This window comes from Rattus norvegicus, chromosome 4 (genome assembly GCF_021556685.1).
Source record: "Rattus norvegicus strain SHRSP/BbbUtx chromosome 4, alternate assembly SHRSP_T2T, whole genome shotgun sequence".
Lineage (NCBI taxonomy): Eukaryota > Metazoa > Chordata > Mammalia > Rodentia > Muridae > Rattus > Rattus norvegicus.
This window is the reverse complement of record NC_141537.1, coordinates 119162535-119189036: the sequence shown is the minus strand read 5'-3', so window position 1 is coordinate 119189036 and position 26502 is coordinate 119162535. Positions and strand designations below refer to the sequence as shown.

Genomic DNA, 26502 nt, shown 5'->3' with positions numbered 1-26502 from the left:
TGGGGATGATAAACCATGTCCAGCAAGGCACCCCACTGCCCCAGCATCCCAACTGCTACCCCAGGCTGCCCCGCCCCAAGCCAGGCTCTTCATCCCTGGCCCCTGAACCAGACCTACGCTCTCTGCTACTCTGTAGGCTATAGGCTGTATGCTGTAGGCCTCTGTATGGGCTCTTTCCACCCTCCAGGCTCAATCTTAACTGCCACACCTGCACCAAAGCTACCTCTTCCTCCTGGAAGTCCTCAGCTTCTCTCTTCTGGCAGATCTGACCAAGGCCTTCTCTGTGCACCTGCCCCTGGAAGTCCTTGGCTAATAAGGGTCTCTGCCACACATCTGCACCCCAGGCATGTTAAGACGATGATGGTATCTACTTGGATTGGATGCCTGACTGAAAACAATGTCTCTTAAACATTTGCAGTACAGCTTATAAGGGCCTCGGGACTTTTGAAGTTGGCCATGGACAGAAACACAACAGTGGGAAGCTAACTCTGAGAAGCAGGTCCTTATTTAAATGTAGATTCTGCTTGTCTTAATTTTAAAAAGTTAGCAAGGCTGGAGAGTTGGTTCTTCTAGAGGACCAGGGTTCAATCCCAGTACCGACATGACAGCTCACAACCATCTGTAACTCTAGGGAATCTGGTGCCCTCTTCTGGCTTCTTTAGGCACTGCACACACGTGGTGAGAATACATTCAGGCAAACACGAATATACAAGATGACACAAATCTTAGCAACAACAAAAAGCCAGGCATGATGGTACATGGAAAGACAGTGCAGAAGTTCCTCCATCCTGTACTCTTGCTGATGGAGAATCCCATGAAAAATTACCCAAATCTGTTTTAGGATCCGAGGCCAAGATTTCCCAATTCTTAGCTTCGGTTAAACTGCCTGCTTGTGCAAATCTCCCCCTGAAGTTGCACAGACAACAGGATGTGGTTTTTGCCTTTGAGACCCATTAGTCTAAATGCTCAGGGTAACAGTATGTCCTGAATACCTGAGTGTAGTCCCATTCAGCTAGAATTAAAGACTTTCAGTTGGCTATAAACTGTCTGAGCAGTCGTCTGTGGTGGGTTCCCTGTAACACCTATAATCCTAGCATGTGGCAGATGAAGTCAAGTTCAAGACTAGCCTTGGGGCTGGAGAGTCTAGATGAGCCAGGGTTAAATGAGACTCTGCTCCCACTTCCTAATAAACGGGGTGGGGTGGGGGAGCAGTGGAAAGATTGCTATGAGTTCAAGACCAACCTTGAATCACACCCTGGTGTCCCACCACTTACCTCATCACAAGACTCATGTTAATAGCTAAGCAGGACTCAAATAACTTAGGCTCAAATCAAACTGGAGGCTGTAACAATTCGATTTAACAGAACAAAACAAAAACCAATAGTCTGCAGTCATTGTAAATATGCCGATTTTCGAGGATCATACATTTACATTGCTAAAATTCCAAAGATAAAAATTACATAGAACAGTCAGGTCTGCCCCACACCTTTAATCCCAGCACTCAAGGCAGAGAGGCAAGAGGCAAGAGTTTAGAGGTGGTTATGCTAGGTACCTGGCCCAGCTTTTCTCTTTTCTCTGAAATGGCAGCAGCAGCAAGCACTCTTAACTGCTGAGCCACCTCTCCAGTCCTGGTTGGCTACCCCCTTCCCCGCCAAGCCTGTTTCTCTGTGTAACAGGCTTGGGTGTCCTGGAATTTGCTCTGTAGACCAGGATGGCCTAAAACTCACAGAAATCTGCCTGCCTATCCTGAGTGCTGGGATTAAAGGCATGCACAACCCTGATTGTTTTCTGAACTGTTTTAAGACGGGGTCTCATGGAGGCCAGTCTGGTCTTGAACAAGCGCTATAGCCAATGTTGACCTTGAACTCCTGATCCTCCTGCCCCTACCCCCAAGGTGCCGGGGTTCCCAATGTGCTCTGTTATGCCTAGTTTACATGGTACTGGAGATGGAATCCAAGGCTTAAGCCTGCTGGGTAAGCCCTCTACTAACTATTCCCAGCCCACTCTGCTTGGGTGTATGAACGTTCCTGTTTAGACATACCTTCTTGGGGTTGGGGATTTAGCTCAGTGGTAGAGCGCTTGCCTAGCATGTGCAAGGCCCTGAGTTCAATCCCCAGCTCCGAAAAAAAGAAAAAACAAACAAAAAATTTAGACATACCTTCTTTAATACATATATTAGAGGTAGTTATGCTGGGTACCTGACCCAATCTCTCTCTTGGTCGGTCTGTCTGTCTGTCTGTCTGTCTCTCTCTCTCTTTCTCTCCATACACACACACACACACACACACACACACACACACACACACACACAACACACACACGATTTTTTATGTATATGTGTATACTGTTGCTGTCCTCAGACACACCAGAAGAGGTCATCAGATCCCATTACAGATGGTTGTGAGCCACCATGTGGTTGCTGGGAATTGAACTCAGGACCTTTGGAAGAGCAGTCAGTGCTCTTAATTTCTGAGCCATTTCTCCAGCTCCCATGGTTTTTTTTTTTTCATTAATTTATTTATGTGTATGTGTGTACCTGTCAGAATGGGACCACAGCATATGGAGGTCAGACTAGAGGAAGTTAGTTCTCCTTTCTACTCTGTGGATCTTGGGGATTGAACTGAAGTCATCATGTTTGGTGGTAGTCACCTTTTCCTGCTAGCCATCTCATCTATCCTGTGTGGCAGAATCTTGACATTAAACTCGTTGCTGGCAGTGGGTGAAACAGGAGGCTATGCTGCTATTGATAGACTTCTGTGCAGTGGTAGCCTCATAAGGTTATAGATCCTAAGGGCCATGCCAACACAAGCCTGGAATTCTAGCACCCAGGAGCTGAAGCAGGAAGATCCTTTGAAACTCAAGGTCAGTTTAGGCTACATAGTGAGTCCCAGGTCACCCAGGGCTACATAGCAAGAAGGAGAGATGTCTCTTGGTGGCCGTATGCTGTGGTCCCATCAGAAGGGCCTTGTCTTTTTTCTTTTTGAAAAAGTCGTATTATGTTTATTTGCTTTTCCTCTCTCCCACTCCTCTCACAGTTGTATGTACAACTTTCTGGAGTTGGTTCTTGCCTTATATCATGTGAATTCCAGAAATCCGGCTTGGTGACTGGCAATCGCTTTATCCATCCCAGAAGGGCCATCTCTTTCTAAATCCTGAACGCCCAGCAATCACTGTGACTCCAGTAGGTTGAGCTCAAGGGAAGGAGGCGCCTGTGAGCTGTAAGCCGGGAGGACAGCAAGGGAGGAGGGCAACTCTATGCTGCCTGGAGAATTTGGTGCAGAGGAGACGACCAGGAGCCGAGGAAGAGGGAGGGTCTGTTTCCTCAGAGTGTACACATGCAGCTTAATGAAGACTTGCAGGCCAAAGCAAAGAATTTTTATTCTTCTGGAGAGACGGAATGGGAGGTGGGGTGGAGTCCCAAACCCTCTTCAGGCCGGCTATTGCCTGTGCTAATGCCCACAGACTTTATAGTTTTGAGTTCTGCACGCGAGCAGCAGAGGGCGCACTCAGCTAAATGCAGAGAGAACTTGGGCAAAAGGTGCGTAGACCTCAAGGAGCTCGGATGCTGAGCTGAATCTGGTACTTTGGAGGTGGAGTCCGACGTTCGGAATAACCACGGGATGAAAAGCTGGCCTTGGAGATGTTTATTCATATTCTCAGAACTTAGAGGAGGAAGCAGGAGGATCAGGAGTTCAAGATCATCCTTACCCAGCCTGGGTTACATGAAATGTTGTCTCAAGAAAGGAAAAAGAAAAAAAAAAAGCTTGAGAAAGCTACATATCAATGTCACACACCTATAATCTCAACATGTGGCAGGCTAGGAAGGAGGGTCTCAAATTCAAGGTGAAGCTGGGTGTGGTAAGTGCACATGGGTAGCCTGGTCTACATAGTGAATTCCAGTACAATAGCTTACACAATGAGGTCCTATCTCAAAACCAGCCAACCGAACAAACAAACAAACAAACAAAAATCGAGGCCAGGTCTGGAGAGATGGCTCAGCAGTTAAGAGCATTGACTGCTCTTCCTAGAGGTCCTGAGTTCAATTCCCAGTAACCACATGGTGGGTCACAACCATCTGTAATGAGATCTGATGCCCTCTTCTTTTTTTTTTTTTTCTGGAGCTGGGGACCGAACCCAGGGCCTTGTGCTTGCTAGGCAAGCGCTCTACCACTGAGCTAAATCCCCAAACCCCTGATGTCCTCTTCTGGTGTGTCTGAAGAGATCAACAGTGTACTCAAATACATAAACTAAATGAATAAATCTTTTTTTTTTTTTTTTTGGTTCTTTTTTTCGGAGCTGGGGACCGAACCCAGGGCCTTGCGCTTCCTAGGCAAGCGCTCTACCACTGAGCTAAATCCCCAAACCCCGAATAAATCTTTTAAAAAATATATATATATATAAAAAATCGGGTTGGGGATTTAGCTCAGTGGTAGAGCGTTTGCCTAGCAAGCGCAAGGCCCTGGGTTCGGTCCCCAGCTCCGGAAAAAAAAAGAAAAGGAAAAAAAAAATCAAGGCCAATTTGGTTTACACCTTGTCTTTAAAAAAAAAAAAAAGCCAGGTAAGGTGGCAGGTGGTGTTGCACTCCTTCAATCCCAGTAGGCACTCCGAACTTAAGGCCAGCCTGGTCTACAACATGAGTTCCAGGATAGCTAGGGCTACACAGAAAAACCCAAAACCCAAAAACCAACCAAACAACAACAAAAGTGTGTGTGTGTGTGTGTGTGTGTGTGCGTGTGCGTGTGCGTGTGTGTGTGTGTGTGTGTGCGTGTGCGTGTGCGTGTGTGTGTGTGTGTGTGTGTGGTGTGTGTGTGTGTGTGTGTGCGCGTGTGGTGTGTAATCTTCTCCTCCATCTGGAACAGGACTCCTCTCTCCAACCTGAAAGGCAGGGACCCTTGGTTTTCACTTCCCTCTTCAGGGAGGACAACTGGCTCCCACACAGTCACATCCCTGTCTAGTTTCTTCCAAGGTCTGGCTATGTATGCATCTCTGGCCATCCTGAGCTCCCATCTTGAACTCCCAGCAATCTTCCTAGCTCAGCAACTAGAGAACGGTGGTTACAGGGCATGCCACCATGCACAGGGCATAGTTTTGGGTTTGTGCATGATAGTCCATGTCACTGGGGCCTAGGGCTGTCACTCATTTGGTAGAGAGCTTGGCTAGCATGCACAAAGACCTAGGTTTGAGTTCCAGAAATTTGTAAACCAGGCGTGGCAGTGTTTGTCTGCAATCCCAGCACTTGGGAAATAAAGATACAAGGATCAGTAATACAGGGTCAAGCTGGGCAGTGGTAGCACACACCTTTAATCCCACTACTCTGGACCTCTGTGAGTTCCAGACAGCCAGGGCTACACAGAGAAGTCCTGTCTTGGAAAAAAAACAAAAAACAAAAAACAGAATAAACTAAACAAAAATTTTTTTAAAAGGAAGAAAGAAATATAGGGTCATCCCCAATTACATATGGGGTTTGAGGCTAGCATGGGCTATTTGAAACCTTGCCTCAGGAGACAAAAGCCTGTGGGGAGATGGGCAGAGTAGAGATAAATGTTGACGACTTTTGAAACTAAATATCGGAAATAAAAACATTCATTATATTCTTCTCTCTACTTTAGGGCATTTGAAAATCTCTACAACAAAAAGGATTTTTTTCCCAGGCAATTAGAAAGGAAAGTCACATCATCTACACAGAAACAACTCCTGAGCTGACAGGTTTCTCACCAGCAAGGGTAAACAGACCACAGTAGAATAATATCCTCAAAGGATGAAAAGAAAATAACTACCATGTTAGAATTAAATATTCAGCGAAATTAGCTTTGAGGAGTAAGGTGAATTGAGGATACAGCCAAAATAAACAAAATCTGTGCTTAGCCCAATAAACAGGTGCAAAAATCCTGCTAGGAAGCAGTCTTCATGAAGACAGGAAAATTCTAGAAAAGATAGCCAGCAAATAAATGGATACAGGTATAACCAAACTGTGCCTCCTCTGTGAAACCACTGTAGAATCTGGCCTCTATGTCTTATTTGCTAGTGATGGGTTTTCTCCCTGTAGCTTACTGGCCTCTCTGCCATGGTTTTGGTTTGGTTTGTTTCTCAGGAAAGGGTCCTATCTTCCATTCAACTTCTTCCTCCCAAGACATCATGTACACACACGTTTACTTATATTTCCCTCCTCCTCCCTCTCCTCCTCTTTCTCCTTCTCTTCCCCCCCCCACCCCCGGGGCTGGGGACTGAACCCAGGACCTTGCGCTTCCTAGGTAACCGCTCTACCACTGAGCCAAATCCCCAACCCCTCTCCTTCTCTTCTTTAAATATGGTCTCACTATGTAGCCCTGGCTGGCCTAGAACTCACAATGGAGATCAGGTTAACCTTGAACTTCCACAGCTCTGTCTGCCTCTTCTGGGGCTAAAGGTGTGCTCTATCACACCACATAGCTTTAAAAATATTTTTAAAGAGCATAATGGTTTTTTTTCTAACAGTAAGGCTTGGAGGACTTTATAATAATGTTATAAGATACAATAGAACACCTCTCTCTAAGAATTTCAAAATAGTTATGGAACAATTCAAGCATATCTCTAAAACAGAACAGGGACTGAGTCAGTTTATCATCATCATGACAAATACTCGAGACAATCAACGGAAAGGAGGAAACTGTTCTGGGTTGATGTTTTTGAAGGTTTCCATCCATGGCCACTTGGCTCCGCCATTTCTAGGTCAGAAGGGGTGTGTGGTGGGTAAAGCTGGTCACCTTGGTGGCCAGGGGAGGGGGAGGGGGAGGGGGAGGGGGATGTTGGCCCAGAAAACGGGAAAGGGAATAACTATCGAAATGTAAATAAGAAATACTCAAGTTAATAAAGATAAAAAAAGAAAGAGACAGAGAGGCTCAGGGTGAGGTAGAGTCCTTCTAAGGATCAACATCCCTTGGCTGGGCACAACCTCCTAAGTCTGCATCACTATTGTGAGGTAATAGTTTATCCAGCATGAGACTGTCCAAGGCTCTGTTCTCAGGGCACATTAGACCCTTTATGATCTGACCACTTTCCAAAGCCCTAGTCCTGGGCCCTGCTGTAGGGGGGATTGAGTCTTCAATATGTTGGGTTCAATTGTTACTAGAGGCAGACTGGGTTTTATTGTGTGAGCTTTCCCTGGGGAAGACTCCTCCCAAAAAAGAATATGCACCCCTGAGTAGACCCACAAATAGCAGACCAAGTGTTTGACAACTCCAAAGTCCCAATTGGTGAATAATGAATTTACTGAGTGGACTTGCAGAGCATGGGTTACTTACAGAATCATGGGTGATCCCCATTCCCCATTCACCAAACAACCAAGCCACTAGGAAATCTTACCCCAGCCCAGGTGATGATTCCCTGTCCATAGATATCATCATCTCCCCTCCACCAGGTAAACTCCATACTCTATGAGCTGGTCCCTTTTTGTGTTGCTTTTACTGCTCCTGAGGAATTCTGAAACTAAATCTAGACTTAGCATCTCTCCTGTGGGTGGCCATTTTCTTCCACAGATACTGCCCCTACTACAATGAACAAGACTAGTAACACTTCCTTCACACTCTCTACTCATGTCCAAATTTCCCTAATGGTCTCAAAAATGTCCTTTTATTCCAAGCCTGTTGGCATCGGAGTACACAAATTGCACTCAGTAATTACAGCTCTTAAATCTCGTTTAATCTGGCGTAGTCTTTCCCTTTCTTTAATTTCTCCTGATAATGATAGGTTGAAAAACTGGATCAGTCATTCTGTGCACTGCCCTAATTTCTGGTTTTGTTGCTCACCTTCCTCGCGGTACCTCTTAACCTGCTTTTCTCTGCTGCTGCTCAGCTCTCAGGGCTGATTAGATGAGAGATCTCCTGGGAAACCATTTTGGATCTTGACAACATAGGAGGTTTTTTTTTAAGGCTCATTATTATTTTATGTGTGTGAGAGTTTGCCTACACATATATCTACACATATATATGTTCACAATGTGTGTGCCTGTGCAGGAGGAGGGCAGAAGGGGTCAGATCTTCAGGAACTGGAGTTACAGGTAACTGTGGGACACTATAAGGGGGCTTGGAACTGAACCTGGGTCCTTTTGAATAGCAACAAGTGCTTTTAATTAAGGAGCCAGCAGAGAGGGTTTTTTGCTCGTTTCTATGGCTTGTTTGAGTCAGAAACTTGCTGCATTTTTGTCCTAGTTTCTTTCCATGTTTCGTGATAAAATGCTGTGACAAAAACAACTCGAAGGAGAAAAGGGTTTCCCTGGCTCACACTGAGGAGTAGAGCTCATGGTGGGAAGTGGAGAATGCACATGTTTAAGCAGTTGGTCACCATCCTGGCCAACTTGACACAAACTAGAGTCAAGCTAGAAAGGCGCCTCAGTTGAGGAATACCTCCATGAGACCCAGTTGTAAGGCAATTCCCAATTAGTGATGAGTTGGGTAAGGCCCAGCCCATGTGGGTTGGTGGTCCTGGGTTCTGTAAGAAGGCAGGCTGAGCAAGCCCTGAGGAGTAAGCAAGTGAGCAGCACCCCTCCATGGCCTCTGCATCCACTCTGGCCTCAGGTTCCAGTCCTGACTTCCTTTGGTGATGAACAGAAATGTGGAAATGTAAGCTGAATAAACCTTTTCCTCTCCAATTTGCTTCTTGGTCATAGCGTTTCTTTGAAGCAGTATAAACCCTAAGACCATCACATAGCATCTACAGTCAGGAAGCAGAGAGCTAGGAATGCCTGCAGCTGCTCAGCTGCGTTCTTTATTTATATAGTCCAGGATCCCAACCAAGAAATGACGCACCCTGCAGTGGATAGACCCCACTTCAATGAACTCAGTCAAGATAATTCTCCACCAGCAAGCTCAGAAGCCCGCTCTAGACCTCATCAAACTGGTTATTATGAATTGCCCTTAAAAGTAATTTCTAGCACCTTTATTATAGGAAGAGGGAGGGCAGAGCAGATGCTTCAGTGGGTACAGACTCTTGCCGTATAAGCTTGGTAATCTGAGTTCAATCCCTGGAGCCTACATAAAGATGGAGGGAGGGAACCAACTCTGGAAAGCCGTCCCCCACAAGTGTGCCGTGGTATGCATCCCCTTCCCTTCCCTCGTAATAACTAAAGTAAGCACTTTAAAGGAAAGGGGAGATTTGACCAAGGAAATAAAGGATGGAAAATAGACACAGGGCATCTGGAGGAGCTGAAGAAAGGATCATAAATAAAAGGCAAACAGACCCTCCCCAGAGTCTCCCAATAGACCTAACCCTGCCTACACTGACTTGGGCCCAATGGAACGAATTCTAGATTTTCAGTTCCAGACTTCAGAAGAAGAAAATAATTTTGTGGTATTTTTTTTCTTTCTTTTCTTTTTTTTTTAGACAGGGTCTCCCTAAATAGCCCTGGATATACTAAACTCACTTTGTAGACCAGGCTGGCCTTAAATTCATGGAGATTTGTCTGCCTCTGCGCCCTGCCCTCCCTCCAACCCAGCACTAAGTTTGTGGTATTTTAAGTGATTGAGCAGTAAACACATTAAGAAACTAACATTAAGTTTCTTGTTACCATGAAACCCGCGTTTGTGTTATAGAGTGGCTAAGCCTGAGCAGACACCTTTAATCCCAGACAATGAAGGTAAAGGTAGCTTGTAGAAAGAAGCAGCCATGTTTGAAAGTGATATATAATTGAGTGTCAGTCAAAGTGATGAACCAGAGAAAGATTTTACAGACTAGGCTATGCCCAACTCTCATGAGAAGAGAGAGGAAAGGGAAGCTAACTGAGGAGCAGTGCAGAGAGAGAGAGAGAGAGAGAGAGAGAGAGAGAGAGAGAGAGAGAGAGAGAACGTTTTACTGAGACAGGCTGAAGAGAGAACAAGTTAGACACAGATGAAGACAGATGAGCAGAGAATGAGAAGGAGCCAGAAGATTAGAACATATTGCCAAAGTTAGTATGAGGCCAAGCAGAGCAATTCAGGAGGAGAGGCAGAGAGAAAGAAAGAAAGAAAGAAAGAAAGAAAGAAAGAAAGAAAGAAAGAAAGAAAGAGGGCTGGAGAGATGGCTCAGCGGTTAAGAGCACCCGACTACTCTTCCAGAGGTCCTGAGTTCAATTCCCAGCAACCACATGGTGGCTCACAACCATCTGTAAAGAGATCCCATGCCCTCTTCTGGTGTATCTGAAGACAGCTACAGTGTACTTATAAATAATAAATGATTAAATCTTTAAAAAAAAAAAGAAAGAAAGAAAGAAAGGAAGGAAGGAAGGAAGAGAGAGAGGGGGGAGGGAGGGAAGGAGGGAGGGAGAGAGAGAGAGAGAGAGAGAGAGAGAGAGAGAGAGAGAGCGAGCAACTTGGAGAGGAATTTGAGCCAGGACTGCTGAGTTGAACCAGCCAACCAGAGTTCTGAAAGAACGAGAAAGGGTGAGTGAGAGGCTGAGAACATTCTAGGCCTAGATTAGGTTGTACAGAGGCTGGAAGCTTCCAGGACTAGGCATAGGTTAGCAGACTAAGGCAGTAAGCATTGGAGATGACAGTGACTTCAGGCTTAAATAAAAGCTACTTTTACAATAAAATATTCAAATGTGTTTTATTTAGCTGATTGCTGTAGCACATGTTTATAATCCTAGCACTAGGGGCCGGGGGCAGGAGAATCAGGTTTGAGGCCAGCCTGGGCTACATACTGAAACCTTATCTCAAAAGGAAAAAAAAAACCAAACAAACAAACGATGGAGCATGAGGACTCTGTCTCGAAAATCAAACAAAAGACAAGAAAAGGGAAATTGAAATAAGCCCTTACCAGCACCCCATGTTTTATTTTATTTTTAAATTTATTTATTGCGTGAGTGTTCTGCTACATATGCATCCATATGCCAGAAGAGGGCATCGGATCCCCTTACAGATGGCTGTGAGCCACCACGTGGTTGCTGGAATTGAACTCAGGACCTCTGGAAGAACAACCAAGGCTCATGACTGATGAGCCATCTCACCAGCCCCCATGTTTTATTTCTATTTTACTTTCCTTTAGGAAATAGAACCCTGGGTTTTGTGGATACGGGGAAGACATTTTACCACAGTGTATACTTTAGCCTTGATGCATTTTTAAATTTTTCTTTGAGATTTTAATTTAATTACAGCATCTCTCCTCTCTCTCCTCTCACTAAGCCCAACCGTGTACCCTCCTCTGCTCTCCTTCAAATTCGTGGACTCTTTTTAAACTGTTACTGTCAATATATTTCTTGGAATATAGCAACTACATAAACCTTTTTGAATTTCCCATTAGGAATGGGTTTATGGCTTCACTGATGTTTACTGGAAGAAAAGTGGCCAGTGTCCCTCCATCGGAGAGGCATTCTAGGTGCTCCTGAATATTGCTGCCTTCTATTGCCCTTCCTTGTGTGCCTGCTGCTCCTCTGTGGTGCTTGTGGCTCCCCTGGGTTTCTCCTCCTCCTGACTGGCTATTAGATGCTTGCTGCAGCCATGTTAGCATCTGTGTGGGAGGGCGTGACTCAGGCACTGTGCTTGGCTGTGACATTGCCCTTACCACACAGATGATACCTGTCTGCTTTTTGAGAAGTCTTTGGCAGTTTATTCCTATACTGAGGATTGAATCCAGGACTCTGTGAATACCAGGCAAGCATTCTACCACAGAGCTACTGCAGAGTGACTGTGGAGGGAGTCAAGAAGGCTGTTCGTTTCATCACAATTAGGTAGCCAGCATTGGCTCAAACTCCAGGAGTCTGACCCTGAGTGGTTTATTTTAGGCATATTCAAGCACAGCACAATTTGGTGAAAACTTCCCTGATGATTATTAACTCAATCCAATGTGCACAATAAAGCAAGTTCAATAAAGGTTTGGCGTGACTACATTGAGACTCTTTGTGAAGTTCATAAGGCTAAGTTCTACAGAGTGAGAAAAACAGTGTGTCTCTGTCCATACAGATATGGCAGAGGTCACCGGGCTAGCATGCTCCCAGCCTTCTGGGCACATAACAGGTATGGGATTCTGTCCTTGAAGGAACAAACCTGTTTGCTAACATTCTAGGTTCCCCTAGTGCTTATCTGGGAGCACAAGGATCTCTGTCCCTCCTACAAGCCCTTTTAGAGGTCCTAACGTGGGGACAGAATGGTTACTTCTGAGGTTTCATGATGATAATGTGATGATGACGCCGCCACCGCCGATTTGAACTGGGCTTTATGTAGCCCAAGCCAGTCTCAGTCACTATGTAGCTGAGGACAAACTCGAATTTCAAATCCACCTGCTTCCTCACCCAGCGTGTTGGGATTACAGGCATGCACTAATGTTATGGATTCACACAGGGCATTGAATCCAGGACTACTTGCATGCTGGGCTCGTGCTCTTCCAACCAAGGTACACCCCCAGCCCCTGCCTGATTATTCTATCCTGACAGCTGCACATCTGGCTAAAATCCCCCACTGTATAACCAAGAGGTTCTTTCCTCGTGTTTCTCTCTAGGGTATTGGAGTCAGGAGTCTCTCTCTCTCTCTTGTTCGTGGATCTGGCTGTGGTTTCACACGGTGCTTACTGTGGATCCCAGGACCACCATCCACTCCTGCATCTCAGCCATTACAGGGGTGGGAAAGGCTGCTCTGCATTGGGGACTTGAGCGCACACCTGTGTCGGTGTGCACGTCAGCACAGGTGGGAGATAATCTACTTATCTGATGAAGTACAACACACAGTAAAGATACCTTAAACGTCTGTGTTAGAGCTGGGCTTGTGACCCATGCCGGAAATCCCAGCACTCCATGGGATTTTGCTAGGAAGTTACTTAGAGGCCAGCCTGTTTTCACAGTCAGTGAGCTCCAGGGCAGTAAGGGTTACAAGGTGAGTCACCTCCACTCCCTTCCCCGAGGGGCTGTCTAAAGTCTCTTGTGGCTGTGCACACCTTTCATTCCAGCAGTTGCAAGGTGGGAACAGAAATTCAAGGTCACCCTTGGCTTCACAGTTTGAGGCCTGACTGAACTATGTAGGGAGGAGGAGGAAGAAAGAGGAGGGGAAGGAAGAGGAGGAGGGTTTAATCTCTCAAAATCTAAGCCCTGCCCCTCAGGACCTCTCCTATTGCACCTTGAGAAATGAAACCTATTGCAAAGTCTTCTGCTGCTTTGGATTTCCTGCAACCCTTGGCTCAGTTCAGTTTTCTGAGGTTGGTCTTTCACACTCCGACCTGTCCTCATCCCAGGACCAACAGTTTTGTATAAGCTTACACACTGTTTGCCTCCCTATCCTCGACAAAAAATCCCACCAGTGTGCCTTGCTTAGAGGGGATTCTGTTTGGTTTTAGACTCCGAGACAAGGACCTGAGGTGCATATTTTACTTTTCAAAACAGACCTGACCTCCAGGTTCTCCCAGCATCCCTCAGCCCCTACCAGGCATACCCTGCCGCCAATTTAGAACTCTCCAGCCCAGGGGCTGGGCTGCTCTTCCCCTAGAGGCTCCTCCCTATATAATGCAGACATTTTGGTTACCCTCTCTCTTTCCTTCCCCCCTCCCCCTCCCTCTCCTCTCTCTTCTCTTCTCCCTTCTCTTCCCCCTCCCACAACCCGCCCTGAGACTCCCCTGGCCTCAATCCTTGGAGCCAGAGAACAGTTTCAATAAATCTGCCTCTAATATATGCTAATCTGGCTTGAATTGGCTCATTTCACTGGTGGGGAAATAACCTCTCAGATCCTGCTCTTCCCTCTGAGGTCCTCCCCTTACCACAAGGGGGCGATGTGGAGTCCTCTGCGGCTTTCTGGCCCTCTTCCCATTCCTTTTGGGAACCGCTTCTACCAGGGCACACCTACTTCCTTTCCCAGAGCACAGCTGCAGAGACTCCCAGGTCTGAATAATACTTTTAGGAATTTTTTCTAATTGTGAAATAATTTTAAATCATCAGGCGGTGATGGAGCATACCTTTGATCCCAGCATTCTGGAGGCAGAGGCCGGCAGATCTGAGTTTGAGGCCAGCCTGGTCTATAGAGTGTTCTGGTTTGACGGCCCCAGAATAGCTGAAGTCACTGCGTTTTATGTCTGTCAGCTATTCTTTGTTGTTGCTGTAACATGCCTGTCAGTCATTGACACAGAGAAGTGATGGCCCAAGGACATGCTGACCACACACCCAGTTTTGTCCTGTATGTTCTGTATGAGGTTTGCTAATCTTAAGAAATTCCGGGGTTGGGGCTGGGGATTTAGCTCAGTGGTAGAGCGCTTACCTAGGAAGCGCAAGGCCCTGGGTTCGGTCCCCAGCTCCGAAAAAAAAAAAAGAACCAAAAAAAAAAAAAAAAAAAAAAAAGAAAGAAATTCCACAAAGCTTTACATAGGACCCACCAAATCAAAGGTCAGTATGAACTGTTATGTCTAAACTATCATGAGTCAGAGCTGACCACCAGGCAGCACATCCTGTAGCTGGGAATAGACTCATTGTAGTTTTTGTGTGTGTGTGTGTGTGTGTGTTTTTTTCCTTTATAAGCAGACAGAAAAAGATATCCGCTGTCATGAGTTCGAGGACATCCAGGGCTACACAGAGAAACCATATCTCAAAAAACAAAACAAACAAACAAACAAAAAACAAAAGGAAGAAAGAAAGAAAGAAAGAAAGAAAGAAAGGAAGGAAGAAAGAAAGAAAGGGAGAAAGAGAGAGAAAAGAAAAAGAAAATCCTAAATCCTGTTGGGTATGGTGGCATACATCTGTGCCCCAGCACTCAGAAGGCAGAGGCAGGAAGAGTAAGTTCCAGGCCAGCCTGGGCAACAGAGTAAAACTGTGCAAACAAACAAACAACCACTCAACAAAGAAAGAAAGTAACCACCCTGTGTGAAATGCAGCAGTGCAGAGCACAGGACACTTGGACGCCATAGTTTGTCCTTGTTTATTCTTCCAAGTATTTACCGATAACTTTATAGACACGTGGGCTTTTTTTAATAGCCCAGTGCTCCTGAGATTTGCTTCTGGCTCCACTGCCGTGCTCAAGGCACCTGGAGCTTGTCCCGGTTGTTCCTGTGCTTTTCTGGCATTCCTCAGACCTTTGCTCCTGAGGACATTCTTATTTCCCCCTATTGCAAAACAACCCCTGCTCGTCCTGTTTCCACCCTCCAGGGATGGGTGATTTCTCTGTGCCTGCCCTGGGTGTGCTGCGTGGTCTCAACTTCTAATCTAGAGGAAGAGGCACCATGCCTCTCTCCATATCTGAGGGTCCCCTCTTGCCAGGCCACAGACAGCAAGTTGGCAGACTTTTCTCCTAGGGTCAAGAGCCTCACCAGGTGAGCACAGCCAGGGTTCATGGCTTCTTAGGGCTGTAGTCCTGGCCAGCAGGAAGTCTCAACTTGCCAACTGCTTAGGTCAGGGCAGGAGGAAGGAGAGCAGGAAGTGGGGTAGTACACCTGCGTTCTCTTCGCCCTTTCCTGGAGTCTTCCTGTTACTGGGGGGTGGGCGAGGAAGAGGGCAAGAGATAGGGGGCAGCTCTCTTAGAGAACCAGCCAGCATGAGACAGATTCTTAATGGAGCCTGGCAAACTCATGGTAGTTGAAGGTTAATAAAGAACCTTTCATTTAAAATAGAACCTACTGTTAAAAAAATGGGAACTTAGCAACTCACCAGAGAGAGAGAGAGAGGAGAGAGAGAGAGAGAGAGAGAGAGAACTGCTGGCCATTGGGAGACTCTGGGTTCAGTTGAGGGAGTGCCATGGAGACTTCTGAGTTTGTAACTGTGGGCAAGTCTGCTAACCCTTTCATATCTCAGCTCCTCCAGCACCATGCCCACTTGTATGCTGCCGTGCTCCCACCATGATGATGAAGGACAACCTCTGGAACTATAGCAAGCCCCAATCAAATGCTTCCCTTTAGTAGAGTTGCCTTAGTGTTTCTTCAGCAATAGGACATTGAGTAAAATGCGTGGGATACTGGACCTTATTCAGACAATTAAAACAAAACAACTAAGGGGTCGGGGATTTAGCTCAGTGGTAGAGCGCTTGCCTAGCAAGCACAAGGCCCTGGGTTCGGTCCCCAGCTCCGAAAAAAAAAAAAAAAAAAAAAAAGAAAGAAAGAAAGAAAAAAAAGAAAAAAGAAAAAAACAAAACAAAACAACTAAAACCTCCAAAAGTTTGTAGCGTTTAGATGGTCGGCAGCCATTTTGAGGGTAGAGTGCCACAGGCAATAAAATTATAGTAACTCACTGCTCCCCTGTCTGCCACTGCCGCCTGGGCTCACTGAGTGGTTCATCCCGGCCAGGAAGACAGACTACGGACCCCAGGAACCTGTACCTGTACCAATCCAAGACAAGACACTCAGCAAGGGCTCTGTGGTTCTGGACTACAATGGTGGTCCTGTACAGTGGCTGAAGGAACAAGGCTATGATGTCATCGCCTAACTGGCCAACATTGGCCAAAAGGAAGACTTTGAGGAAGCCAGGAAGAAGGAGCTGAAGCTTGGGTCTCTAAAGGTGTTCATTGTGGATGTAAGCACAGAGTTTGTGGAAGAGTTCATCTGGCCTGCTGTACAGTCCAGTGCACTCTATGAGGATTGCTGTCTCCTGGGTACCTCTCTTGCCAGACCTTGCATAGCTTGCAGACAGGTGGAAATTGCCCACTGCGAAGAGGCCAAGTATGTCTCAAGGCTCCACGGGAAAGGGGAGCAACCAGGTCTGCTTTGAACTCACCTGCTACTCATTGGCACCCCAGATTAAGGTCATCGCCCCCTGAAGGATGCCTGAGTTTTACAACAGGCTCAAGGGCCAAAATGATTTGATGGAGTACGCAAAGCAACATGGAATCCCCATCCTTGTCACCCCCAAGAACTCCTGGAGCATGGATGAGAACCTTATGCACATCAGCTACAAGGCTGGAATCCTGGAAAACCCAAGAACCAAGCACCTCCAGACCTCTACACAAAAACTCAGGACCTGCCAAAGCACCCAACAGCCCAGTTGTCCTTGAGATAGAATTCAAAAAAGGGGTCCTGTGAAGGTGACCAACATCAAAGATGGCACTACCCACAGCACGTCCTCAGATCTCTTCATGTATCTGAACAAAGTTGCGGGCAAGCACGGAGTGGGTCGCATTAACATCGTGAAGAACCACTTCATTAATCAAGTCCCGGAGTATCTACAAGACTCCAGCAGGGGCCATCCTTTACCACACTCATTTAGATATAGAGGCCTTCACCATGGATTGGGAATTATGCAAAATCAAGCATGGCCTGGGCCTCAAATTTGTAGAGCTTATATACACGGATTTCTGGCACAGCCCTAAATGTGAATTTGTTCACCACTACATTGAGAAGTCCCAGGAGCGGGTGGAAGGGAAGGAGCAGGTATCTGTCTTCAAGGGCCAGTTTACATCCTCTGCTGGGAGTCTCCACTCTCACTATACAATGAAGAGCTGGTGAGCATGAACATGCAGGGCGACCATGAGCCCATTGATGCCACCGGCTTCATCAATATCAACTCGCTCAGGCTGAAGGAGTACCATCTTCAGAGCAAGATCACTGCCAAATGAACCCTGGCAAACAGGCACAGGCCTCCCCACTCTGCAGCTCTCCCAGGCTTCAACATTACTTGTTGTGATAAATTTGTAATTGTAGCTGCTTGTCCTCCTACCACCTGACTGGGCTGTTGTACCCCACCCACCCCCCACCCCCGCAGGCTTTGTTCCCTGGTCCCCTGTAGCCTACAAAAGTGGTCATCGAAGGGAAGGGGAGGGTGGCAGGCAGCTGCAGAAAGTGTGAAATGACAATTAAAAGAAGTTACATTTTAAAAAGTTACTGAAACTATTATTCAATTTCATTTGTAGTTTTCTGTTGGTGACTTCAGAGAAACAGCCTAGGCTCTCTGCTTGGGTTTTCTCCTCCGTGAATGGAGGGGAGCAGAAGCACCTACCTCACTTGGGGGGTGGGCAAAGAAGATAATGACAGTAGAGTCCCAACCCCGCAGGTTTAACCTTTACTCTCCGAGGCCCTCAAATTATTTGCAGATAGAGCGTAAAGATTAGAATGACAACGAACGTAGTGCTGGCGGTGTTTTCTCTTTCCTTTATTTTCCTTATTTTCCAAATAACAATTTTTTTTTTGAGACAAGGTCTCATGTAGCTTAGATTGGACGTAAATTCAGTGTGTAGCCAAGGATGGCCTCTTTTGATCTTCCGGCTTCTCTCTCCCAATGGCCAGGAATAAGGGAGTGTTCTCCCAGCCCTACTTTATATAGTGTTGGAGATGGAATCCAGGACTTTAGGCACAGCATGCAGCAGTCCACCTCAACACAACAGTGGAGAGACCCCGAGTTTGAATCTCCCCACACCCCACATAAAGCCGGGTGTGTACAAAGCACACATTTGTACTTCCAGTGTTCTCACTGCGAGATGAAAGGTGGAGGTGGAGGAGGAATTCCAGGAAGCTTGAGGGCTAGCAGACTTGGTGCAGTCTGTCTAGGAGAATCTAAAATGTGACAGAGATGACACACCCTATTGTGGGAGGCTGACCAGATGGGCTGTGCTGGAGTTCTCTCAAGAGTCTCCTTTCCCTGGTGTGCTGACTTCCCAGTGGAGGGTGCAGCCTAGGAAGTGGAGATTTGGACGCTACCTAAGAAAGAAAGGGTGTCCCTGTGAACCTCCCAATGAGGGAAGGCCCACAGTAGGACAGAGGACGGAGAGTGGGTGTGAGCTAATGGCCAGCGCCAAATTTAGATCTAGCCACAGAAGCAGTTTATACAGCTAAGTGCAGCCAACCCCAAGGCCTGGAAACACAAATGTCTTTACGGGGTGTATACTCAGAGGTGTGTGGCCCAGTTATAAAAAGCCTGAGAGAAAGCTTGGGGTTTATCTCCAGACTACAACTGGAGGTGCTGGCACCATTTACAAGAAACGAAAGTAAGTGTGTTTAGATTGAAGATAGGCACAGTGGTGCTGATCTGGAATCCCAGAATTCTGAAGGGAAAGGCCGGAGGATCCGGGAATTCAAGGCCGGTCTATGGTGATTTCAAGGCCAGCCTGGGCTACACAGACCCTGTCTCAAAAATAAGTTAATAAAGAGCCCAAAATGATGACGAATACTAGCAGCACTTGGGAGGCAGAGGCAGGCTGATCCCTGTGCGTTTGAGGCCAGTCAGGGTTACATGGTAAGACCCTGGCTCAAACAGAATTAAAAGTAGGGCTGGAGAGATGGCTCAGTAGTTAAGAGCATCGACTTCTCTTCCAGAGATCCTGAGTTCAATTCCCAGCAACCACATGGTGGCTCACAACCATCTGTAATGGGATCCGATGTCCTCTTGTGTGTCTGGAGCTAGCTACAGTGTACTCATATAAATAAAGTAAATCTTAAAAAAAAAAGAAATTTAAAAGTAGGTATAATCAGATAAGAAAGCTCAGCAGGTAAAGCAGGTGGTTGCCAGGGAGCCTAATGACCTGATGTGATCCTGTGAGAACTGAGGCCCATGGATTGCTCTCTGACACCCCGACAGACAGACAGACAGACAGACAGACAGACAGACAGACAGAATAAAGTAATAGATATATACCGGCATCTAGGAAGGGAGGGCTTTTGGAGTCTCTCCCTTCTCCCCTCCCGATGCTTCTCAATTTTATCACTATTTTTTGCGGGAGGAAGTGTGCTGCAGTGCACGCGTTGGGGTTTGAGAACGAATTGCTGGAGTCAGCGCTCGCCTATCATGTAGGCCCTGAGGGTCAAACTCAAGTCCTCAGGTTTGGGGGCAATGGAGTAACCTTGTCGCCTACCGTTTTGTTTTTTGTCCTGAGCATATATGTAAACATTATTGAAAAGTATTCTAAGCCCGACAGTGGTGGTACACGCCTTTAATCCCAGGACTGGGAGGCAGAGGCAGGCGGATCTCAGTTAAGGCCAGCCTGGTCTGCAGAGAGTTCCACAACATCCAAGGTTACACAGAGAGGATCTGTCTTGAAAAATGAAAAAAGAAAAAACAAAATCTAAGGGTAGGCTCTGAAAGTTAACAGAAGAAAGTAAAGGCTCACCACGTAGCCCAGGCTGGCCTTGAATTTGCCTTCAGAATCCTGGGATTACAGGCTGTGCTACTCGGCTTCTTTGTTATGCATTTTAGGAAAATTTGTCTAACCTATAATTCTGCATTCTGGGAATTCACATACAGGGTGCTCTGAAGAATAGGTGAGGTCATGCACAGACAGCTCATGAGTCAGTCCTTGGCCAAGTCCTGCTAAAATTCAGCATCCATAATTATTAACCATTATCTTTGCAACGAACCAAGTGTGCTGGCAGTTCTCAGAACACAGTGCACAGGCTTGTAAGAATGGGTTTAGAGGTTGAAGATTAGCCTTGTTGTAGAATGCTTGTCTACTACAAACAAGGCCCTGTCTGCCTTGTTTGTATATAAGCCTAATGTTTTTTTGTTTTTTGTTTTTTTGAGTTTTTTTTTTTTTTTTTTTTGAAAAAGTGTTACCACTCAGTCTTGGCTGGCCTGGAACTTAATATGTAGACCAGGCTGGCCTCAAACTTAAAAAGATCTTCCCCCCTCTGCTTCCCAAGTGCAAGTGCTGGGATTAAAGGTGTGCACTACCACACTGTGTCACACAAAAGTTTTAAAGCCAGTAGGCATGAGTTAGGGGACGTGCAAAGCTAACTTGTGAGCCCTTGATCTTAAAAAAAAAAAAAATCAAAACAGCTCAAAAAGAAAGAAAAAACAAAACTAAACAAAAACTCTTGTCCTGGTGGAGCCTGTCTAATTCCAGCATTCAGTAGAGGCAGAAATCTTTAGAAATTCGAGGCCTAATCTACATAGCGAGTTCCAGGAGGGAGAGCCAGAACTACCTAAGAGACCCCGTTTCAAAAAAAAAAGGGGGGGGCGGGGGGAGAACCAAAACAGAAAAAGAACAGTTGTTTGAAATCCCACTCCAGTGACTTCTCAGCACCTAGGGGGCTGATCCAGGTCATCACATATATGGAGCTGAGAGTTGAAAATGGGAGCGAATGTGCGATTTAGGGGATCTCTAGAGTAGGCATCTACCCTCAAACGCACGCTGAGCGTAATGGATCTTGGAAGTGGCAACGGTTTTCAAGAGTAGAGGAGGTTGAGGGGGAAGAACCTGAAACTGCCCAGGTAGAGCGCAGTGGATAGTATGCAAAAGTCCGGCTCTCTAGCACCGAGTCGCTGCCTAAACGGGGCGGGGCCATGGTGGCAACCACGCCCACCTCTCTGCAGAGGCTGCTAGCTGCCTTCGCTCGTAGCCCCCTCCATTTCTTCCTTTGCTGCTCTGCAATGTGCTCAAGCGAATCCGGTCGTGATTAAGGCGTGGCCAGATCTCAAGCCTCTCCTCCAACACAAGCAGAGGCCACGCCCCTTCTGCGCGGGTCACCTTTTTGTACCGCAGCTCGAGCTTGAGGTTCCCCCAGAGGGGCTGGGCCAATGAGAAAGCCCCGCCCACATCTTTGCAGAGGCCGCGCCCCTCTTTGGGTTTCTTTAGCTCTTAGGCAGCTATACGCTGGTGGAACTTGGGGCGGGGCCTGGCCGGGCCTGGGCGGGGCGTGACGTCGCGGGGCGGCCGGCCGCCCGGGAGGCGGGGCGGCGGGGAGGCGGCGGCCCGCTCGGCCCAGGCCATCCCGCAGCTGCGGCGGTCCGTACGCTGCAGGCGGCGCGGGGAGCCGGCTCCTGACAGCATCCCGCGGCTGCCACGTCTATCACTGGGTCCCAGGGTCCACCATGGCCCTGGTGCGGGACGATGAACCGGCGGCCGGGTCCTCCCGCTGGCTGCCCACGCACGTCCAGGTGACCGTGCTGCGGGCCAGCGGGTTGAGGGGCAAGAGCTCGGGCGCCGGCAGCACCAGCGACGCGTACACGGTGATCCAGGTGGGCCGAGAGAAGTACAGCACCTCGGTGGTGGAGAAGACGCAAGGCTGCCCGGAATGGTGCGAAGAGTGTTCGTTCGAGCTGCCGCCCGGCGCCCTGGACGGCCTCCTGCGGGCACAGGAGACAGATGCGGGCCCTGCGCCCTGGGCCTCCGGTCCCAACGCCGCCTGCGAACTCGTGCTTACCACCATGCACCGCTCGCTCATCGGTGTGGACAAGTTTCTAGGCCGGGCAACCGTAGCTCTGGACGAGGTCTTTCGCGCAGGCCGCGCCCAGCACACGCAGTGAGTCTGGGGCGCTGGGAGCGGGCACAGGACGGTTGAAGGCCTAACTGGGCGGGGCTGGTTGGGATGTCTGAACCCCGTCTTCCCACTCAAGGACACAAACCGACATAGTAGTTGTTACTTCTCATTCAGCCCTCTGGCCTCTTGACTGTCTCCCAAGCAGCCTGGTGGGCCTGGAAGGCCTGTTGGAGTTGATCTAGTGACCAAGCGTCAGTAGTACATGGCCAAGGAAAGTTCAGAATGGGATTCTGAGGCTGTGGGAATTCAAGAAGGGAAATTTCAAGACTCTGCGGTCTGCCTTCCTTTTGTCAAAGAGGTGCCTGCCCTGTAGGGGAGTGGAGAGGCGGTCTCACCTTGTAGAGGCAGCAAGGTGAGGTGTTTTCTTCCAAGGCAGGATTGAAGGGAGATGCCCCAGTGTTCCCAGGAGTTACACAGGACACCTGCCTTTTGAATGTTCAGGGATGCTCATCACCATGTAGTCATACTCCCTGACTCTGTGTCTAGGATAGAGAGCACTGGGCCACCTCAGAGTAAAGGAAGGGAACACTTGGATCAGCTTGGATCAGTGACACAGTGGCATAGTTATAATACCCTTCAATTCTCCAGAATATTTTCTATAGAAAGGATAGGAGGGGTTCTTGTTTTGTTTTGTTTTAAGACAGGGTCTTTCTATGTAGCTCTGGCTGCCCTGGAACATGCTATGTAGACCAGGCTGCCTTTGAACTCAGAGATTTTACTGTCTCTGCCTCCCCAATGCTGGATTCAAAGGCCAGAGACTCCAAAACCTGGCTGTGAGTGTAGGAGGTTAAACATTTATTTTGTCAAGTTTGCCCTTTGTAGGGTTAAGATCAAGACCTAAGATTTGCCGTAAATGCCAGCATTTGAGAGGCAGAGATGTGTAGATCTCTGGATTCCAGGCCAGCACACAGAGAAACCCTGCCTTGAAAACCAAACCAACCAAACAAATAAAAGACCTAAGACTTGGAGCACCTTTTCCTGTTTGGGCCACGGATCATCTAGAAGTCAGGCCCCAGGGCTGACCATCTGCTGTAGCTGGCTGGGCCAGTTAATTTCTAAGCCTCCTGGGTGGGGTCCCAGAGAATGGGTGCAGAGTGGTACCCCTACGTAGGAGAACTGCTAGAAAAGGTTTATTGTTTTTGAGTAAATCAAGGAAGGCTGTTGGAGAGGGATGAGCCTTCAGCCTGGTGCAGACTAAGAGGAAAGCAGGCTTTGAATAGAAAAGGATCTGACCTTGAACAATTCTTTTTTTCCAAAACATGACTAGGGAAGGGCTTTCCTGGCTGGCCCAGTGTGGCTGGGGTGGGATAGACCTGGGCACATTCCAGCAGGGCTGTGACCTGACTTCATCTTCCCTCCCCTGGCTTCTCTCCTTCCCTCATGACTTGCTGTTTAGTTGCTGGGTGTGGAGTCATGAGGTACAACTTGGTCCTTGTTTTTTTCTTTTCCCTCCCTCTTTTGTGTCCTTACCCTCCTTCCTGGTGCAGGCTGATCAGGGGCCTGGGTGTGGGAAGGACTGCTCTCTCCTGATCTCTTAGCTCTTAACTTTCTCATTCCCTTCAGTTGCTCCAGCCAGGCTGGTACATTATATGGGGGTATGCATTAGGAGGAGGGTGGACTAAAAGGGACGGGGCTGGGGGGTGGGGGAACTAGCTTCTTTGATTTTTTTCCCCCTTGTTGTTGTTCATGTGCTTGCTTCCCTCTTGGCCTTGCATCTTTCTTAGTGGAGCTGGCCCAGCCTGCAAGTCCAGGTGGGCCTGTTTTCAGCCAAGAACAGTGCTCCCGGGAGAATGTGACGTGCTATCCCTTGATCGGAATGGGAGCTTTAATTTACTTTGAGAAGTCATCTTTTCCACAAGCCTTGTTTCACACCCACCTGGCTGCCTTTCTGCTGATGCCATGACCAGGATTATTTATAGAGTGGAGAGGGCAGGAAGTGGGGCACTTAGGGTGGGCAGAGGAAAAGTCCACACAGTTGGCCCGCTCTGTTCCTCTAGTCACTGGACCTCACAGCTTGCTCACTGACAGAACCAAGGCTGCCATTTCCACAGCCCTCAGGCTCTAATGGCCGCTCCTAGAGGTGTTTCCTGGACCACGCTGGCCTGAGCCACTGAGGTAGAGAAGATCAAGGGTAACATTGATCTTCACTGGGGTAGAGAAGATCAAGGGTAACAAAACCGAGAGGTTTTGGAATCTTGTGGAAAAGCACCGTATTCACATAAGAGGCAGGAGCAGAGGGAACAGGTGGTGGGCTCCTGTCCGCAGAGAATCTGACTTGAGAAGCACAAGCTGAGAAGTTGCATGGTACACATAAGATCTCTTTCTCTCTTGTGTGCTCCTTCATGGCAAGGCAGGTAAACTCTTTGAGTGTCTCAGTTTACTAGTCTTTAAAATGGGGGTAACTTATACCTTCCCAGTATTGATGTGGGAGATGAAATGAGGATATAGAGGAAGATTTAGTGCAGTTCCCCGGCACTGAGTGAGTGTGTGCGTGTGTGAGGTGCAGAGGGAGTGGGGTAGTGAAGAGACATGATGGTGGAAGGACATGTTGGCCACAGCATCTGGTAGCCTACATCTGGAAGAAGTTCTCTGCCTTAGAAGAACTGCTCAAGAACTTTAAGTCTGAGAAAACCTGTCTGTGGTTGGTGACAGGAAGAGTCTCAGAATCCCTGGCTGCCTTCTGCAGCCCTTGGGAGGCCCAAGAACTTGAGCTGCACCTGAGAGGCATCCCTGATCCGAAATCCAGACTCAGGTCACCTGATGGCTCTGCAGCTCTCCCTGGCAGCCTTGCTTGGCACTGCCCATGCCCTGGAGGAAGGCACGCTGGCACAATGCTGGTTCCTTAACCATTTCATCCCATCTCTGCAAGGGTCACAGTGATAGAGATTGGCTGTATAGATTGGTAAGATGCCATCCATGAAGCGTGCTGCTTTCACAAGGGTAGGTTTGGAGTTGCTGTGGGACCTGGCTTCTGTGCTGAGACTCTAGCTACCCCAGGGGTCCCTGAAACTCACTTCTCTGTGAGACAGTCTTCAGTGTGAGAGGTTTTACTGGAGGCTTTCGAAATATCCAAAGAGGAAATCCATGCTCTGTGCTCCCCACCCAGCCCACACGAGGGATGGGACTCCGTGACCAGTGTGTGCTACGCAAGCACACACTATACTGCTGAACTACATTTCCAGCCCCAGAGAGGAAGCTCTCAATACAAAAAACATGGTGCACATGACATTTTGTTAGAGCTACTTCCCCTCTGGAGCACCATCTGCCTGCATGACACCAGTGTTGATGTTGTGGCGGGGACAATTACAAAGTGCTACTCCCTTCTAGCTTTTTACCACCACTGGAAGGGACCCCACCCCATCCCAGAACTCCTAGTGAGTCCAGGTTTGCCACCCTGGCTCCCAGGACCTAGATGGGGTGGTGGCAGCTAGTGTTCTTTGTCACCTGTGTGGTCAGACGGGGACACTTGGACTCTTCATGGCTTACTGCTGTGGATGTGGCTTGTGCCACAGGGGAATGACCCTGAATAATTTGGAAGATGGAAGAAAAAGCAAGAATTTTGGAGTCAGAGGCTAGGGAGTCTGTCCCAAAGCTTTTTGGGTGGAGAGACCTGCCTTGGCCTCTGAGAGCTGGTTGGTCTGTTCTGAGGAAGGGGAGGACATAGCACCATCTTGTGTGGAGCCCCACAATTTCTCTCTCCCCAACCTGGTCGCAGCCTTCGAGCTTATGGTACAGAAATAGATTGGGTTGGTCCCCTGGAAAAGCCACGGCTGTGGATTTGTCAGCTGGGACCAGTTGTCCTCTCTCATCATCTAAAACTATGATCATGGTCAGGCTGCTAACTGTGCTCCTCCAGTGGCCTCATCAGTTCCTGCCCAGCCTGTGCCCTGGGTTTAGCTCTTTTTTTTTTTTTTTTTTTTTTTTTTTGGAGAAGGCCCAGGGGAGCTCGTGGGTGTGGAGGTCTGAGACAGAGATTCTTCGTAACTGGTCATGATCATTTTCATTTCTGACTCTCCTGCCTCTCTACCCTAAGAGCTGGGATGCCTGGATGACTGGCATGGCCCATTGTGCTTAGTGTTGTGAGGATCTCTTGGCTTCTTTCCATCCACAGCCCTACAACCTTTCCACTGGCTTCTACATGTGACCTTGTTTTCGAAACACAGCGGAGGCCCACTCAGCCCTCTGGTTCAGGCCCCTGCTTGAGCCTCAGATCTGGAGAATGGAGCCGCTGGTGATGGCGAGGGGTGTGGCCACACTCAGAAGGTGTCTTTAGGATGAGCAGGCTTCATCTCTCCATGGTGGTGGCCCTGTGGCCTATCCCTATCTGGGTTGCTTGAGCAGAGCAGCACAGGGGTGGAGGGGGAGAGGGAGGAAGTGTGACTCCTTCTCCCTGGCACAGTGGCTTCCCTT

At 47.9% G+C, this 26502-nt stretch overlaps 1 protein-coding gene and 1 pseudogene across 4 annotated transcripts in view; both read left to right on the top strand.

Moving 5' to 3' along the window:
- Positions 1-16123: 16123 nt before the first annotated feature.
- Positions 16124-17459, top strand: Ass1-ps2 (argininosuccinate synthase 1, pseudogene 2; annotated as a pseudogene).
- A 4045-nt stretch (positions 17460-21504) lies between these two features.
- Positions 21505-26502, top strand: part of Rab11fip5 (RAB11 family interacting protein 5) — a 37472-nt gene continuing 32474 nt past the window's right edge. For 3 of the 4 annotated variants that reach the window (XR_015685559.1, XM_087657513.1, XM_087657512.1), the window contains exon 1: positions 21505-22074. Coding sequence is in view for 3 of the 4 variants with exons in the window: in XM_087657513.1 (XP_087513639.1) it covers positions 21644-22074 (431 nt within the window). In the remaining variant the exon portion in view is untranslated. 4 annotated transcript variants of the gene reach the window in all.